The sequence below is a fragment of the Euwallacea similis genome, chromosome 10, assembly GCF_039881205.1.
Source record: "Euwallacea similis isolate ESF13 chromosome 10, ESF131.1, whole genome shotgun sequence".
Taxonomy (NCBI): Eukaryota; Metazoa; Arthropoda; class Insecta; order Coleoptera; family Curculionidae; genus Euwallacea; species Euwallacea similis.
In genome coordinates this window covers 2,116,304-2,134,074 of record NC_089618.1, presented here as the reverse complement: position 1 = coordinate 2,134,074, position 17,771 = coordinate 2,116,304, and the positions used below count along the sequence as shown (strand labels likewise).

The 17,771-nt window shown below is 42.3% G+C and overlaps 2 protein-coding genes and 1 long non-coding RNA gene across 8 annotated transcripts; 1 reads left to right on the top strand and 2 right to left on the bottom strand.

Moving 5' to 3' along the window:
• Positions 1 to 822: 822 nt before the first annotated feature.
• Positions 823 to 15,992, bottom strand: Pkn (serine/threonine-protein kinase N). Of its 5 annotated transcripts, XM_066394438.1 has the most exons (16): positions 15,728 to 15,992; positions 15,025 to 15,212; positions 14,734 to 14,970; positions 12,469 to 12,590; positions 12,194 to 12,414; positions 11,262 to 11,497; positions 10,964 to 11,206; positions 5,095 to 5,347; positions 4,815 to 4,931; positions 3,964 to 4,757; positions 3,470 to 3,670; positions 2,582 to 2,867; positions 2,089 to 2,519; positions 1,908 to 2,015; positions 1,711 to 1,851; positions 823 to 1,474 (listed from the first exon to the last, which is right to left on the bottom strand). In XM_066394438.1, exons 3-16 carry the CDS (start codon positions 14,833 to 14,835, stop codon positions 1,331 to 1,333), a joined length of 3,399 nt encoding a protein of 1,132 aa, XP_066250535.1. In that variant the 5' UTR covers positions 14,836 to 14,970; positions 15,025 to 15,212; positions 15,728 to 15,992; the 3' UTR covers positions 823 to 1,330. The 5 variants fall into 5 exon arrangements, with proteins under 5 accessions (XP_066250535.1, XP_066250534.1, XP_066250536.1 ...); XM_066394437.1 differs by having other exon boundaries at positions 14,734 to 15,212; XM_066394439.1 differs by having other exon boundaries at positions 3,470 to 3,655; positions 14,734 to 15,212.
• LOC136411755 (uncharacterized) lies at positions 5,274 to 9,022 on the bottom strand. 2 transcript variants are annotated; one of them, XR_010752347.1, is made up of 9 exons: positions 8,655 to 9,022; positions 8,266 to 8,603; positions 8,042 to 8,212; positions 7,494 to 7,708; positions 7,205 to 7,444; positions 6,967 to 7,150; positions 6,554 to 6,914; positions 5,460 to 6,310; positions 5,274 to 5,407 (listed from the first exon to the last, which is right to left on the bottom strand). XR_010752347.1 is itself a non-coding variant. In XM_066394447.1 (8 exons), exons 1-8 carry the CDS (start codon positions 8,873 to 8,875, stop codon positions 5,512 to 5,514), a joined length of 2,529 nt encoding a protein of 842 aa, XP_066250544.1. In that variant the 5' UTR covers positions 8,876 to 9,022; the 3' UTR covers positions 5,317 to 5,511. The 2 variants fall into 2 exon arrangements, 1 of the variants encoding a protein (XP_066250544.1); XM_066394447.1 differs by having other exon boundaries at positions 5,317 to 6,310.
• Positions 15,169 to 15,567, top strand: LOC136411757 (uncharacterized). Its single transcript, XR_010752348.1, has 2 exons — positions 15,169 to 15,295; positions 15,350 to 15,567. It is a non-coding gene; the product is annotated as an uncharacterized lncRNA (long non-coding RNA).
• Positions 15,993 to 17,771: the final 1,779 nt, after the last annotated feature.

The following is a 17,771-nucleotide window of genomic DNA, read 5'->3' as shown; positions in this document are numbered from 1 at the left end:
TAGAAAGGTCTGGACCTAGCATCGTTTTTTAGTTTGGTCTCCCCTACTCAGCAAATGAGACACTAATCCATTGTAAAGGAAAAGGAGATATAGGGTGATTTTCATTCATTTTGCACCACAGTTCTTAAGCCCCCTGCGGTGGAGATTGTATTGTCTCAGCAGCTATTGAATTATCATGCATTGAAATAATTTGAAATTTTTTGCTAAAAAATCACGTCATAGAAAAGATCGAAAGACTTTTCCTCTGTCTCTGTCTGTACCAAGGATTGCAGGAATTTTTTTTTTCGACGAGAGACAGGGGGCGCACATTTTTTTCTTTAAAATATTCAGATCGATATTGTTAGTCATACCATTGGTGGAACTACAAATGAAGATTCTAGCGTTCTTAGAGCGTTCGTACTCCACCACTATTTTTCGTTTCGCTTTTTGGGTGGGTACCGAATTTACTTGCAACATTGTATAATCGATAAACGTCCACTGTAATTTTACCTTCAGAATGACTAGTCCCTATCGTTTCGGAATATATATTTTTTAAGAAAATAAGTGTTTTTTAATATGTAATAAGGTTTTACTTGCACATTGTCTTTTCTGTTACTTCCTTTCCTCCTATGGTAAACATCACCTTTATATTATATGTGACACTGGCCCCGTCGAGCAGAGGAAACACTTGTGCAACTGTTTCAAATTTATTAAAATTACGTCACTATTTTTTGTCTCGTTTTGACATTGCCAGACAATTGAACGAAGTGTCGTGGACTTTGTATCCATTACTGACCGCGGTTGCGCAACACGGGAAATGACAAATGACACATGAAATTGGCATAAATATATATTTTACTGTTAAACCGTTCGTAACAATGTGTATTTATTTATCAGTGATGCTTTTCGACAATAATAATAGTAATCATATAAATATATAACTGTATGTATATCAATCGCACTTGGGGAACGTCAGTACGTATTTTCTCAATAAAACTTAAACAATTCTATGTATAATAAGATAATTAAAGCGTCGAAAAATATTGTCTCGCAATGAGCGGGAAAAGAGGGGACACTACGGACTACTAAACGTTAGTATCGATAATAAGAAAAAAGTCTATTTACATTTAAAAATCAACAATGAGCATCGGATTGCTTTCCTTAGGACAGGCACTTGATTCAAGGTAAAAAAACAGGCCTACATTCACCCTGTGTAGTTGCGTGGAAGTCTCTGGATTTAAGGCGGCCTTAAAACTATGAAAACACGCACGACGGCAACTATCGCTCTGAGCAACTAATGCGCAATTTGGCAACCGCGGAGGGCGACGTCGTCGGACGCCCTCTAGCGCCGTCAGCACCAGTCCGCCATGTAGGTAAACTCCCGGAATAGGTTTTGGTCTTGGCCCGTCAAGGGGCGCGGCTCTTTGGGTGGCGTCAGCTGCGCCTTTTCCGACGTGAATTCCTCGTCAAAATTGCTTACGTCCTCCATGGAGTGCTAGAGATGAGACTCAGTTCAAGACAGTGTTATTAAAAGATCGTAACATTCACTCGTCAAAAACGAGTGTAAAAGATTTAAACAGCTGACACAATCAAAATGGTGGTTTATAAAGCATAATGGAGGAGAAGGTGGATGTTATTTTTGTGACCACCCTGTGTAATTTTTTAGAGATTTGAAGTATGATTGAGAAGAATAATTTGCTACAAAGGCATAGAACATACAAGGGAACTTACCACTGTGGGAACGAAAGGAGGCGGCACTCTTCGGTGGAGCAGCTCCTCCCATTGGATGTGCCTGAAAAACGCCTGCTTCTTCACGTCCTCGGCGTCCCGTTCGCTAGAGCCCAGTCGTCTGTCTGGGGATTTGCGCAACAGCTACGCAAAACGGAAAAATTAATCCCACACCTAAACAAAAAGGAGGGAATTCGTACCCTTCTCATGATCGCGATCGACTCCAGCGACAGGAACCGCGGGTAACGCACTTCGTCGTTCACGATAGAGTCAAACACCTCTTCTTCGTCGTCTCCGGGAAACGGTGACTGTGCAAGGAAATGGTCGTGAGTAACAAATACAGAAGTTCAAAGTGAAAAATTATTTTTTGCCTGGACTCACCTCACCGACAAGCATCTCGAAGATGAGCACCCCCAATCCCCACCAATCCACAGCTCTCGTATATGATGTCTCAGTGAGCACTTCCGGAGCCAAAAATTCAGGGGTGCCGCAAAAGGTGCCCGTTCTGTCGCCAAAGCCCATCCCTTCCTTACACAATCCGAAATCGGCGATCTTCACGTATCCTTCCGTGTCCAATAACAAATTGTCTAGTTTGAGATCGCGGTAGATGATCTTGTTCTCGTGCAGGTACTGTAGACCCAGAACAACGCATGCGGCGTAGAAGACGGCGCGGGTCTCGCTGAACACATCTGCGTGGATATGCATCATCAAATCGCCGCCCGCTGCGTACTCCATAACGAAGCACACGTGCGCATCCGTCTGGAAGCAGGCGAACAGGTTCACGAGGAACGGGTGTCGGATGCTGTTGGCCACTGTAGAGTAAATTTGCGAATGACAGATATAAAATTCCCTGATAAATAGGAGTGAAAACAACCTTCGAAAATTCGTTTTTCCGAGAGCAACGACTCGACCTCGTCCCTAGCAATGATGTCGCCTTTCTTCAGTGCCTTAATGGCGAAATACTCGCCGGTGTTCTTATACTGAGAGAGGATGACCTTGCCAAAGTGACCTCGGCCAAGTACGCTTATCAGTCGGAAGTGCTCGGCAGTCATGGCGGCTTGCTGCGATTGCGATTGTCGCCTTGACTCGTATGCGCTGTCGCGGTAGCTGACTTCGCGCGCCACAGGTCTGCGCACCACTTGAGGCTGCTCAAATGATGGCTAAATCAAACGCTACTTTAAAACTCCATGTTCAATTGAAACGTTACCAAAGGTGTACGTTACGACAAACTACTTATGTTTCGTTAATCTTGTCAACGCTCGTGCAATTGTTAGTTAATGGCGGGGAGGAAAGGAAAGGGGTGGTTAGCTTTGTACAACAAACAAACAAAGACATAGGCACTGTCTAATGCCACACTAAAGCTAAGGGAACGTGATTTTTGGTGCTAAAGGGTCGCACTGCATGCACTTGAATGTGACTTGGAAACGGAATGAACGAGTCAAGAAAACGTCAACTCTGACACACCTTCAATTTGACGTTCGTGTCACCTATCTTTCAGTTCTGTAAACTGCGTGTTTTCATAATCTTTAAAGGTGAATTTAATTTCACCAACGATCTAAAAGAAATGGAGATGGCACTGCAAATTATAGTTACAAGCTGTTTTATCTCATCGTTCTGTGAAATTACATTTGTTTGGAAGCCAAGATCCCGTTTCCAAAGACACATGGGCGACTTAACACTGAGGAAAGGCAGCAAACAATGACACAGCCAATGAAACGTAACTAAACAGCGACAAATGGAAGACAGAAACACTGAACGATACCTCGTCGTCGGGGAATTCGATGACCGGCTGGGGACTGGGGAGAACGACGAACTGGTCGGTGGGGGGGAAAGCGATGACCACGGGCGTGGTCGGGGTGGAGATGAGAAGGGGTTCGGAGGGTCTGCGCCCCTCCACGTACACCTCCTCAAGCTCCAGAAAGTCGAATTCGCGAAGAGCAGCAGCGCTCTGCAATACCGACAACTTAAAAACAGTCGGGGATTTTTTAAAATGAAAACAGGCATAAAGGGCGACAAGGACAGTTAAGGTACCCGCGCACCCTCAACCTCGTGCTTGACGCGCCACTGTTACTGTACAATCCCAATACGGGGCGTCCCAGTCACTGGGCCGCCCAATACTGGGTGTCAACAACTAAAGTACCACCACACACCCTAAACAAAAGAGTGCGCTACTCGTACCTGACCCTGTAAGAGTTGCAATAACAATTAAAGTGTCAGCCCTACTAATTACCCCAAAAGAAATGCCTAAAGACTCACCTCTGGGTCTAGCCTGGGAGGAGGCGGTGGGGGCGGCAGTGAAGGTGCTGAAGTTCGCTTTTTCGCTACAGGCGGAGGCGGTGTTTCATCCACAGGAGTGGAAACTGGTGTGGTCCAATCTCTTGGTGGTTGGCCTTGCGGCGACGGAGTGGAGGACTGGGACAAGGACTGGAAAGAGGACGGAACTTTGGGGGTGGCCACAGGAACAGGCACTGCCAAACGCAAGCCCAGAGGGCGCTGCCCCCCTAAACCTGCAGCCTGCGAATCTGGTGCTTCTCCCGGCGTCTCCGGTTTGTCTTCAACCTCCTCTGAAGGTGGCAAGTTTTGCCTGCTGGGCACCGGCTGGTTGTTAAGCTTCTTCATCCAACGGCCCCACGTCACTATGTTAATGTTCATCTGATTGGCGCGTGGCATCACCTGGCGGAAAATGCGCTTCTGTCGCTGCAGCTTCGGCCGCTTGGAGATCATTGGGTTCAGGAACTTCACCTCGGCGAAAAGCAGACCCTGCGGCTCCAGGTGCAACACCATGCCATCGCGGTCGTTGTCGATAAATTCTTCGAGTTTGAGAAAGAGAACACCGCAAAGCGAGCGCCAGTCGCGCCAATAAACGCCGATTTCCAGCTCACGAGACTTGTCCAGTTCAATGGAGAAGCGTTGGTCCCATGCTTGCTGCGAGCACGGTCTCCAGCTGGTTTGAGCCACGGCGTTGTTGTCCAGCTTCAGGACTGCCATGATGTCGTCGCTCACATCCTCTTTGACGCTGTAGCTCTTGGAGGAACTACGTCCTGTCACACCTGTCAAAACCCACAATCTATATAAGTGTGTCCTCCAAGGCTTCTACGCCAATGAACCTTTTTTGAATATTTTTAAGTCCATGGGACTCGAACTACCATCGGAGTCTTTCTTGGGCCGGCCGGGCACGTCCTCCAACAGATCTTGGCAACCCATCAGGCGCACTTCTAATGTTCCTATAAGGAGCCACATATAAAATACTAAAGTATAACATAGCGGTTTTAGAGGAATTTATATTTCTTAAGCGGTTCCTGTTAATTTTTTTGAACAAATTGATAAAGGTGTTCTAACTTCATTCAGATGCTAAGTACGTTTGCAGAAGACGAAAGAACCACTTACCCGTGACGGCAGCGCATCGGCTAATAGTTCCCGATGCGCTATGCATCCTATTGCTATCGCTGCGCACTCGGAATGGCTGTAGACTGGTATAGTGCACCGGCATCGGACTGAAGACTGACGCGTTGGCATTGGCCAACTCCTCTTTGAGTTGGGCGGCAACGGGCGAATCTGCAGGAAGCTCCGCTTTGCGCTGCTCCAGCGACTTCCTCAGCAGGTCCAGCTTCATACTGCTCGCCCTTAGGCTTTCTTGAGCCTACATTCAAACGTGTGAAAAACTCACACTCCAAACAAACAAATTCGATCTTTGGTCGACCTATAATAGACTAGTTTCATCCTATTCGTGATGTTGTCGACGATTTACCTACCTGTGTAACACTCACTCTTAAACACACCAACACAACAAAAAGTAAAAGAAAATTAAAGGTCCGTGAAGGGCACGTTGGCAACGCTAGCGGAACTGCGCTGTTGTTGCTGCTCCAAAAACTCCTTCCAGTTCTGTATTTGCCGCCCAGTGGGCGGGTCGCCCATGCTGCGAGTACGCCCCCGATATCCCATCCCTTGCCAATAAGACTGACAGTGGTCGCACATGCAGTCGGGGTTTTTAGCCGGTCCCACGTGATGGCCCGGCTTTTTCATTAAACTAACCACTGTTCCGAATTTACGGGCAATGGAGCGTGGTTCCGTGTAAATGCCTGGTACTATCATGAATGGCGACCGCAGAGTGGGGTCCAAACTCAGTCTTTGTTGGAGGTTTGAAGGGGAGTGGGAGCTGATGCTGGAGTCACTCAGCGACCCTTGGTCCTCTCCCTTCTTTAATGGAGGGGGACGAGATTTGGCAACGTTGTCCATTACTTCTACAGATTTTTCACTAGGCAATCTTTGATCCTCCTCTTTCTTTACTCGGATAAAATTACCCCAACAGCTTTTTGTAGGGTTTTCTTGAGGATGTGGCTGTCTCGGTGGCAAGCCCGACCTTACCAAAGCATTCCTCACAGTATTTGGAAGGACGTTAACGGGGCTTTTGACTTGAATGGAAGGCGTTTCCTCTTTTATTGGACCACCCTTGACGAAGGTGTATGCTTTTCCCGAATCTTCGGAATCGTTGCTGTCGCTGTCTTTAGATTCCCACTTCTTTCCGTGCACTTTTTGGTCCAGGTACTCTTGCATTCGCTTTAAACTCTGCTCATCCATAGGAGATTTCAGCGACTTGGAGGAGCTACAAAAAGTGTTTTCTGACGAATTTTGCATTATCGCGACGACTGGCGACGTTTACGTATTTTCTTGAATTGAATGTCATAGAGTAACGGATGCAAAATTGCAAATCCAATTTTTGATATAAAGTATTTCAAATTTTCCTTAAAATTTATGAACATTTCATATATGTATAAATATAAAAAGGACATTCTGTAAATTCCTCCGAACTTACAACTTTGTCCATTCTGCTAGACCTCACACTCACCTTTTGCTCCTCCACATATCCTCCATCTGCCTGATTCTGAGCCTATCCTCAGAATTAGCATACTCAAAACTGTCACTCGGCTGAATGCTGTCAATACTGGGCGTTTCCAGCAGATTCTTTCTCTCGTACTCTGGTGCCTCGTCAATGCTCTGCGCAGCATCAATTCGACGTCGTGGCACGAAGTCCAAGCTTTCAGTGGGTGCAATGCTGGACCTCGACATCATAAGACTGTCAATATCCGAAAAAGTGTCTTTCCAGCTGGTGTTAGCCACCGAGTCGTAGTCCTCAGGAATAGCGCAACTGGATAGTGAATATGTTGTCCAAGAGCGAGGAACGCTGGACATACTTGCAGACAAATCACCTGGAGAACAAGCCTCAACTTTGGGGTTTAAGGCAAAATCTCCTGTGCATACCAATATTCGAGTAGGAACTCAACTTGGATGGGTAAGCGGTGCTCGCATTATCTTCATCGGAATCTTCTTTGTCCGCGGAAGTGTTGGATTCAAATGATTTAATCTTGGAGGCCTCGTTTACTTGCCCATAGCTACGCCTTAAGTAAAAAGGCAGATCGCGAATTTGACCCTTCTTATGCGTCACCTCAAAGTCAAACAAGGTTAGATCGAAAATCCGCGGGGGTCACGCGGGACTTACTCGCATTTTTTCGTTCTCGAACACGGTCTGAGGAGTGCTGGCGCTCTTGCTACCGCCCTCCTCATCGCTAGAGTCGCTGCTTGCATTGGACTCCATTTCAGTGCCCGTGCAATACACGTCGATGTGTACAGTACGGGGCTTTTTCAAAGAATCCGCCGGACTTGATTCCTTTGGTGGTTCTTTAACACCCGCATCGAAAGCAGGCATTCTGTGCAGCTTCGAACCGGTCCTCTTGGTGGACTGAAACCGTCGTGTTATCCCGGCAATAAAAACACCGAGAAAGACTTACTCTGACACTGCCTTCTAGGCTATCGGGGGTGAAACTTCCCCCAGGGGAATAAAGGCGCTTTAGGGGCTCCGTGAAGCCCCTTCTTTGGTACCGCCTGTCCATTGATTCGCCACTGTTGGTGCGCATAAAAGGAGATGTGCACTTGTCCACCATCTCAAACGTCTGCACAGACACATCTTTTTTTGTGGTGGATGGCGCAGGTGGCACGCAGGGCTCTAAGAGGGATTTTTTGGGAGTTGTAGGGACTTTTTAAAACTTGACGGAAGAACATTCAAAGTCGGTCTTAACTGGCGGGTCCGATGATTTATCAATGATACACTTTTATTTAATTCCATCACAGTGACCAAATACAAAGCTGATGATAAAGCCAGGATAAGTGCAAGAAATAATCAATCAAATGGATGACGACTGGCACCTAATGTGTCACGTGCTCAATTTCTAACCTCATTCATTTGTCAAATGTTTCTGATGAATTTTAATAAGTTGGAATATCTCAATCTCCGTGTTTCCTGATTGGTTAGGCCAGTTAAGACCAGATCGGATTGTACCTTCGGGAACCGGGGAAATATTCCAGGAAGCTTGACATTCGTCTTGTGTGAGGTGATGGCACCAAGGGTCACCGCATCCATAATACCTTGAGATATGTCGCTGAGTTGAAGAAGATGGAGTTTGACAGCGCAAACTTTGCGTTCTGGCACACTGCCCTTGGGAGGAGGCATCTAAAACTCCCACAACTGTGCATGGCCGCCCCAAAAAAACTACCCAATCTTACCTTTCTGAGCGTTAGTCGACAAGGTGATATTACACGTGCTCCGACACTTTCGATCAAAGACATTGGGCATTGCCCGACTTTTTTGGGAATTGGGACTTAAAAGGTCACTACCATATCCTGAGGAATCGTGTACTATAGCTCTTATCGGTTTAACAACCTTGGAATCCTTTGGAATGTCTGCAGGTGGCGGAGTCGACGTAAAAAACATATTCCCTTTTTGGAACCCGCGGGTGTAATCTGTGTCAAACATGGCGCTCGGAGGGGTAATTGTGGGGGGTATCGATCGGGGGGGAGTGAGGGTGGCCGTAGAACTAGGAGCTGTGTCGCTGTAAATCGACCTGAAACGGTCTTAGGTTCAGCAAATGTCACAATTACATTGGAGGGTATACTTGTTGCTATTGGAAACGCTGGTGGGCCAGATTTTTGGCTGGTCTTCGGACTGAGTGCGAGGACCCCAAGAATAAGTCATGCGCACTCCGCCGGTGGTTTCATCGCGTTCAGTGCTCGTACAGGGCCGGTTCCGAGGGTCGTCGGCACCCGGGTGCGAGATGGTAAACTCTGCGTGCACTGAAAAGTGTGTAGGGGGCGAAGTGGGGTCTCTTCCGTCCATTCCAGAACGAAGTTACTTCTTTTTTGGGAAATGAAAAGAATCGGGCCGCGTTACCGGCATTGTCCAAGTGCAGTTTATATCAATGAGAGCTCTTAGAACTAGTGATTAATTCGACTCTTAAAGTTATCAATCATTCTCTAATAGGCAGTGTAACAGCTTTACAACTGCTAGAACCAAAACGGAGCGAAGATATTAACAAACCCCCGACACAACAGTTATGGGCCTACGGAATGATTTTAGAAATTTGTTGAGCCACTAGAAGCAATTCAATTGTGGCATTCTTCTGACACTATCAATAACACCGACTAATCTTGAATTTTCGCAATATATCTTCAATGAATTTTACGCTTTTCGGACACCTTTTATTCCGCTCTATTAAGAGTGCCAGGTGCCAGTTTAGGGCTCCACAACGATGACCGGACTATTTTTAAACAATGCTGTTTCGTAGGTGCAAATCTTATTTTTAGTGTTTTGCGGAAAAACTTGCAGAACTGCGCGCTCTTGTCTCAAAATTAGCGCGCATTTTTATACCGCCTTGACATTTATTGTTTTCCAATTACACGAGAGAACAATGAAGCAAAAGTAAATAAATAAAAGGTCGCGAGAGCCTATAAATAATTACGTCACCGACATCTTCCCGTGGGGCCACACATGCACCAGACCGGGGCTATTTTTAGTCTTCCCCCCGTTTTTTGTTTGTTTCTTTTAGTGGAGCGAGGTGTTATTGCAACCTGTCAGATTTGCCCCCCTTTAAATTCAGCGTCACCTTTAAAACCTGACCAATGCTGCTTGCTAGAGGTCTCCCCCTTTCTCCTGCGAGATAATAGGGATGTGGGGGTTATTTTCCTATTCAGGGAGGATCGCTTTCGCTTATGTCACCGCAGAGTTATTTAGCGGGACGAAAAGAGAACGGAATTTAGGTGACACCTACGCGGCTATTTTAGAAACCGACGAATTCCTTGCGTTCCCCAGGGAATCGCGTGTTCTGGGGAAAAAAAAACGAGAAAAATCAAGCGTGGTCCATTCGCGGTCCGAACTATGACTGACCGCAATCTGGCGAGAAAGCGCGCATCGTTGTCTCTATTAAAAACAAGGGGAAAAACTATTTCTAGATTGACACACCCACAGTAAAGTAAGTTTTAAAATAGCTGGCAACAGCGCAGCTTTTTTTGTTGAAAAGCAGACGGGAAACAATTGAAGAGAGGTCCGGCGTTGCCAGTACAGCTACTACCATATGATTTGATTTGCGATGCTCCGGGGTGGAGGTAATAAAGTGGAAAAATGGGATAAATTACTACATTGCATTTGTATGAAGTTTGGTGAGTCTTTCACTGATTTGGCAACGTGGCGATTTTCTCACAAAAACGTTATCACACAAATGCCGCAAAATATAGTTCACCAACTGGAAAGTAGAATTACCGCTGAGGGCGCTGCGAAACGTATAACTGACAAATCTTAACATTAGATAACAAAGTATATGTCAAAGTCAATGTCAGAATCACCCGCCTACTTCGTTTCGCATTTTGCCCACCAGAAGATCCCATTAGTTTCCAGTATTACCAGCGTTAATCAGGGACACACATATTGATAAAATAGATCTGAATTTATGACAACGACGCGAATTACTGTATAAACCATATCAATGTGGGGCACCAAACGCATACAACTGGCGAATCTATCTAAATTGCTTAAGGTCCCAGGTATTACATTTAACCCACTACATCGGAATAACTGCCAATTAACGTTGCATTTTGCCTTCTGTCAAGTAAGATGTTTTTACATTAAAAACAGCCGACATCACTGCTAACGTGTTCTGATCATTTGTGAGACACACAGTCTAAATACCGACTTCAGACGTCTGGCGAATATCGCTCACAGCTCGTTTAACAGTTTATTTTCCCATATTTTCACACTATACTTCACACACTTGCTGCACTAAGTGAAGAAATTAACACCAAACAACCGAATAAACCAATGGCAACGTTTGACATGCATGCGGCATTGTCGCTCGGACAAATAATCCCGTGTGGATTGCAAAACAAATAATGGTCGACCAAAGATATGATAAATAAATAAATGAAATTTCACCTCTTGTAAAGCCTTCCGATTCTCGCCACCTCCGCGCTCCCTGGTGCCGTTCTGCAGCAACTTGATGACGTTCTTGGCGCCCTCTACTACGGCAGCTTCGACACGTAGCCGATGTTTCAGGTCCTCAATCCGCTCGTCCAGCGCAGGCTCCAATTCCAAGTTGACATAGTCCCCGCTCCCATTGGCAGTGAGGTCGTGGGTGGAGCCTGTGGTTCGCGACTTTGAGTCCACGTCGTGTTTCATCTACGCATCAATTTATGCTATACACCGGGCAACACGTGGGCCAAGTTTATCTCACCTTGGTGATCTTCATTTTTAGGTATTCTATCTTTTTCCTGGAGTCTTGCAGCATTTGTTGTGCCTCGAGCAATAGTTTCTTGTCCCTGGACGTACCGATGCTCTGGATCATGTTTTCCGCTCCTTGTTTCACCTTCAGCTCGATATTTAGCTGCCTTTCGAGGTTCTCTATTCTGCCCAAGTGGTTCGGGCTCATTTTATCATTGTTGTTGGTCCCCGCCAATCGAGGAAGAGAGTCTAAATGTGGAATTGGTGACAATGTTTTGTATGATTTCGCCATTTTGAGCAAATTACAACTGGTCAGTAACATAGATTTATTGAAATATTATTGAACAAGTTTTAGGTAATTTTTTGTCAAGTTTCTTATATCTAGTTTGTCAATGGTCATGTTTAGAAGGGTTTGGTCCTTTGGTGTCAATTGAAAGTTTTATTGCGCGCTGAATCGTACGCATTTTTTGTGACATTACGTCAGTTTTGGTTTCCCATCGAAGTTTTCGGTTTGTGTCTTCTCAAGAACTGTTTTTCGCCAAGCTTCTTCTTGTTTTAGTTAAATCTCAACCTACTTACAATACGTGCGTTAAATAAAAAATCAATTTTGTCACCATCCTAAATCGTATTCTCATTAAATAACCCACCAAAACGACCGTTTATTTATATTATGTATATTAATAAACAAGATCGGCGGATTTCAACTCGATTTTGAACTATTTCAAGGTGCGGAACCTCGTCCGACCTGTTGCCACAACCCGGCTCCCAAAAAACGCGGAAATAATACTGTAAGAGTGTATCTTTCCCCCCTTCTCCACAGTCTTGGTCAATAAGTCCAGTCTGCCAGTGGCGACGAGGTCGCCGACCTTGGCCGGCCCGCAGGCCAGATTTCGACCGCGGTGAATTTTTGCGGTATTGACCCATTAGCGAAGAAAAATAACTTACCTCCGTTGGACGATGGGGGCACAAGGGGATTGGTGGGCGCCGTCTGACCCTGCGACAGGATGATCTGCGACTCAAGCTCGATGAGCTCATTCTTTAGTTCGGTCAGTTTAAAATTCGAATTCTTCACTATGGTGGCCACGTCACTCAGCGACTTCCGGTCGGTGGCGACATCTCTCAGCTTCTCAGCGCCCTCTTTGATTTTCAACTCCTTGCGGATCTCCCTTTTGTTTTAGACAAAAAATGAGCCCTATCGAGGAGAAGACTCAACGCCTTACCTGCGAATTATGTCTTTGAGCTTCTCGAGCTTGTTGGGCAGTTGCGATTCATTTATGTTGTCAGTGGACAAGCCATACTTGTGAGACAGCTCGTACACCACTGGGTGCTTTATGTAGTCGCCCTGTATATAAAAAGGGCTGTATATAGAAATCAGGAGCGGGCACAGGCTTGGATTCAACATCATAAAAATGTCATTCCCGAAATAAACGAATTTCATTTTCACAACTTGAATGAATATTCAAGTAGCCTAGAATTAATTGTTAGCGTCCTATCAACGAATCAGAGATGACGTAACACCGTTATAAGAAGAATTCCTCAGCCAATCTACCTGTTACTTTCATGTCACGGTACCACCGCTTTAATGGACAACAATGGTACTGCCCCAATTCTCATCAGTCAGATTTCGCAGTAAAATCTTGTCCCTCATTGTTGTCAAGAGAGTATTAGTTTATGGGAATTTACTTACAGCATTGTATATACAGATGTTCCCATTAAACAAGGCGATAACGTGTAATACAGGGAGTCTATTCAGATGGATCATAATGCCGACAGAAATAGAACTGGAGTTTATGTTTGGTTTGAAAGGCCTTTTCAGGCAATTTTCTAAGTTAAATTTGCAATAAATAGGGGATAACTTTTGTATCAGATATATGCAACAGGAAAAGGAGGTTGCTTTGAATCTCAAAATTAAAGTTGAAACCCCAAACAACACTCCTGGACGTGATATTCTCCTAGAAAGATGGGGGCACCTAAATGATAAGCATCTGTACCTGTAAGGTACCAATAAAAAACCCATAACTTACACGAAGTTCTAATCCTACTTACCATAACAGTGCCTTATTCAATTCTGTATTTCCCACAATATGTGATCTTTATTTTATTCTGAAGCTACTAATTTTTTTTATTTATTTTTTAATTTTTGTTAATTTACTTTCTTGGACAACAATGTGATTATTTGCTTTTTATAGGGGGTTGTAATAATGATGGACATAATAACTTCTTAATTTTATATTTTTATAGACAAAAGTACATACTATTAAAATATACAGAGTATTTCCTAAAAATAGGGTGCAGAACTAGAAATATTCATTAGGTCAAAACATAAATTTCCATAAGCAAAGTTCAAAATTGCTTTATTTCCAAACTACCAGGTCTCAAAGTTTAAAAAAATTCCTTTCATTATTTTTTTAAAAAAACGCTTATACTAGTTTAATTTATATTTTAGTTATTTAAAAATGTGTTTTCTCAACATATCCTTGTTCCTTCAGAAATTCCAGCAGCACACTCACAGGACAAATCTGTCTGAATTTCACACAAAAATATTACTTCTGAGATATGTGCCCTCAAAAATGTCAAAAAAATGTTGCTGTATGGATCTTTTCAATTAGCAGTTTTTATTAGGTATTTTTGGTTTTTGCAGTTTTCCTCTAATCAAACAATTTTCACACACCAAAAACTCAAGCAACTGAATTAATATCTCTAAGATAAAAACTAATAAAAACATTCTTGTCCAGACTTATCAAATAAAGACATACATATATGAAAACGTTGAATTGTTATGAACAATTTGGCCATGATTTCATTTCCAGCTCATCTAGAGCTATTGAAAAACAGGTATAAAATCTTGAAATATTAAGGGCAAATTTTCATTTATGTGACAACATTTACATAAAAACATAGTAACTTTATTACTGATTCTAGGATCAGGTCAGTAGTTTCCCCTGACTACAAATGAAATTCCAGGTAACTTTACCATAAGAATAATTTCTGTAGAAACAATGAAATAAATTTCTTGGTTTCTATGGTAATTAACTTGTAGATAAAGTTCTCAATACTTTGATTTAATGGCCTTTAATGGAATGTGTTGATCATTGTTGTGATTATGCAAAGTCAAAAACAAGACAAACATAACTAGTTACTGTTACGCCTCTGATGCAACCTCCACTTTGGACCAATAAAGCTTTCCAGGAAGACTATTATGAGGACCATTATCAATTTGTTAAGATGAAATATACATACATGGAGCCACTTTATTATAATATGCACATTGAATTCCCGACTGTAGAAAAGTACCCTGGATGCTTAATTCATCCAAAAAAATTAATCTGATACTTATAGATAATAAACCCACATTCTAAATCTATTTGTCACCATTTCATGCATATCCACATAAGTGGTAACCTTATCGCCATCAGATAAGAGTAATATTATTGAGATCACAAATAACTTTCTTTCACCTTTCCGACAACTTCCTCTCAACTTACCCAATTAACTGACACATTGCCTGCCCATGTATGATAGCTCCCTTTGGCTAGTCTATTGAGCACTTTGGCTTTGTGCCTCTTTTTTATTGTTCCATACTCCATTATCAAAGACTAAGTGTTCTGTGTCTTCACACACACAAATAGGTTACTTAAGGACACTAATTAATAAACAATCCATGATGCCTAATAGAATCCTTTTTCGGCTTTAGAAAGTTGCAAATACACCATAAACCCCACCTACACAATATTTTCCTGCAGCCAGTAAGCTAGAACTGAAACAGGATTGCTTACTTATCATGTAGATTGTAGTGTTATCATGCGCTGGTACCCTATTGGTGGGGGTTTTGTGGTGATGACAAATGTAGCTTATTACTGAAGCTGCTAAATCTCTCATTGATATATAAAGTAGTGTGTTCCCCGACACTTGTCTCTGTCTGTTTAAATTAAGTGATTAATGCGTGAATATTGGGGTAGTCCAGCTGTGAGTAGAACTACTATGTTTATAGGTAGTATGAGACATATTCATCTAATGGGTGGATAATTGACCATGATGATTTTAAAGGTAAAAACCTGGGTTGTTTGGTAAAGTATCTGTTAGTTGTATTCTCCAATTCAGTGGTCAGGTAATTAACCATGGTCAGCTTTAATCAGATAAAACCTTGACTCAGATTGAAAGACAATAAGTGGGCAATTTACAGGCAGTGGTGCAACAGGTGTTCTCGCAGTTGCATCCGAGGGGTTGCCCCCACATTGCGGCCGGCATGCACAAGGTGAAATCTGCTACTTAACGAGAAATAAAGTACCATTACCGTAATTACCGTTGGCTGTTATGAGGAGGTAATAACCTAAATACCAGCGATTTGTCCACAGGTTTTTGGCTGGAAATTCAGGCTTGCCAAATGCGGGCAACATTTATTTCGGGAGCGGCGGGATATGGAAGAAAAACCGGTCTGTGCCAACGGCCATAAATCCAGTTAATACCCTCAAGACTTACCTGAAAATAGGTGTCGGCCATCTTGGCCGTGGGAAAACTTGCGTCCGCCGAGTTGGGGCGAGTTTTTCCGCACTTTTGGAGCCCCTTTTCCCCGTTCTCAGTACGTAAACAACACCGTCCGATTTCGATTAGATTAGGACCCGCAATCGGCCGTAATTCGCCGAATTTACTCAGCAATTGCACGATCGCGATCGCTTTGTTGTCGGTCCGCTTGCTTTCGAGCTCGGACTCTCGGACTATGCTCGGATTGAACTTAAGTGACAGGTGTCATTTACGTGACGGGAAACAGCGGTAGGCGCTGATGCCAAAACCAGGTTGCCACTTTATGATTATTTACCCTCTATTTAATTATAATTTTTTAGTTTTTTCAAGCTCTCTCAATTGAAGAAGGTATCAAAAATATTATATATAATATGAGTAGATTTAAGATGTCTGCTGTCACCACTTTTTTGATTCAAATTAATTTATTCATTTACGTTAATTGACAGCCTATGTAAACAATGTAGATTGGAGCGGAGGAATTGCACACTGTTTTGTATTAAAATCAACTAAGAAACATTTACGTTAACATCTACATTTTTCAGTTAGTTTTAACTGAGAATAGTATGAAATTCCACTGTCCCAATTTACTAGCGTATGAGGTATTACTTCTAAACAAAATAAAAGGAAAAATAATCAATCTGCCTGAAACGTATAGAACATATTTATGAGAAAGTCAAGAAAGAAATCTGTTTAAGTATTTAGTGAATTAAAAGGCCATAAATCAGTTCGATATCTAACATCTCATGTCCTCTTTATGGAATATTATAAGTTTTTATGCATTAAATAATTTCAGAAATTAATATTTTCCTCTAATGGTTGGGAAAAAATTTGCTTCGCCTAACTATCAAGATTTTAAATCAAAATAGATATTCCATAAATTCCTTATTATACATTGTTAGAATCTCATTAGTAAGAAGGAATCAAACACTTTTAGATGACTGTAGGCATAATAATCATGAATAACAAGAAAAAAACTTTATATGTTAGTCCTTATTCATGTATGGATATAGATGTAAGCAATATCTGATCTATTATTGAAATAATAAAAATTATATTTTAACAATTCATAAGCTACAACTCTCATTTATGGAGTACCACTTTATTTTAACTTGGCCAGTTTTAAAATTTCGAATGTTTAAATATAAAAGAACGATCTGACAAAGAACAGAATAAATTGACTTCACCACATGGTCAAGACTGTGGATAAAATTTTTACCCCTTCGCTCTTAAGACTTCCATTGGGTCATCACTTTTTTGTTTTAATTTAGATTCTTGGAATATATAAATTGATGTGACAGGAATTATTGTTGATTAAATGTAAAATGTTTTCATACACAGACGTGAAAAGTATTAGGTTTCCTGAGGCGCTTTTTTGCAACACACTTGAATATACCGGAGCATGAATGTATTTCTTTAAGAAAATTAATAGAAAAATCGTAAATGTGTTCCCAACATTTAAAAGAAAAATGTCTTCATATGCAAGTTCCAGTTTTGTCTTTACATGACTGTCTGCTAGGGCAAAAAAATCATACGATTAAAGTCCTAGATATTTAACCTCATACATGAAGAACCAATTGTGACAAAGATTTAATATAACATATAAATATTTCTTGATTTATTGCGGCTTCAAATTTAAGTGAAAAATGGGCGACTGATCAATGCTGAATGCCAGCAGTGATTTCGCCAATATCCTATATTGAGAGAAAATCCTATTTTCGGCTGCACCTTCGTCCTCTTTTGAATTATTATTCCCTTCAGCACAACTCTCCAATTTGTTAGGAAATGTTGAAAATTTCAGGAGTTTATAATGGAGATATCGAGTAATAATTTAGTCTCAAGCAATAGCGATTTAAAGCATCCGGAAACGCAACAACTTCAGTTTCTTCCTGTTTAGAGCTTTCTTTCTTTGAACTGAAATTGAAGTTTCTGTTATTATTCTTCTTCTATATAGGATATACGAAAGAAGAACAATGATTCGTAAATTTTAGGAATGTTGATGAAT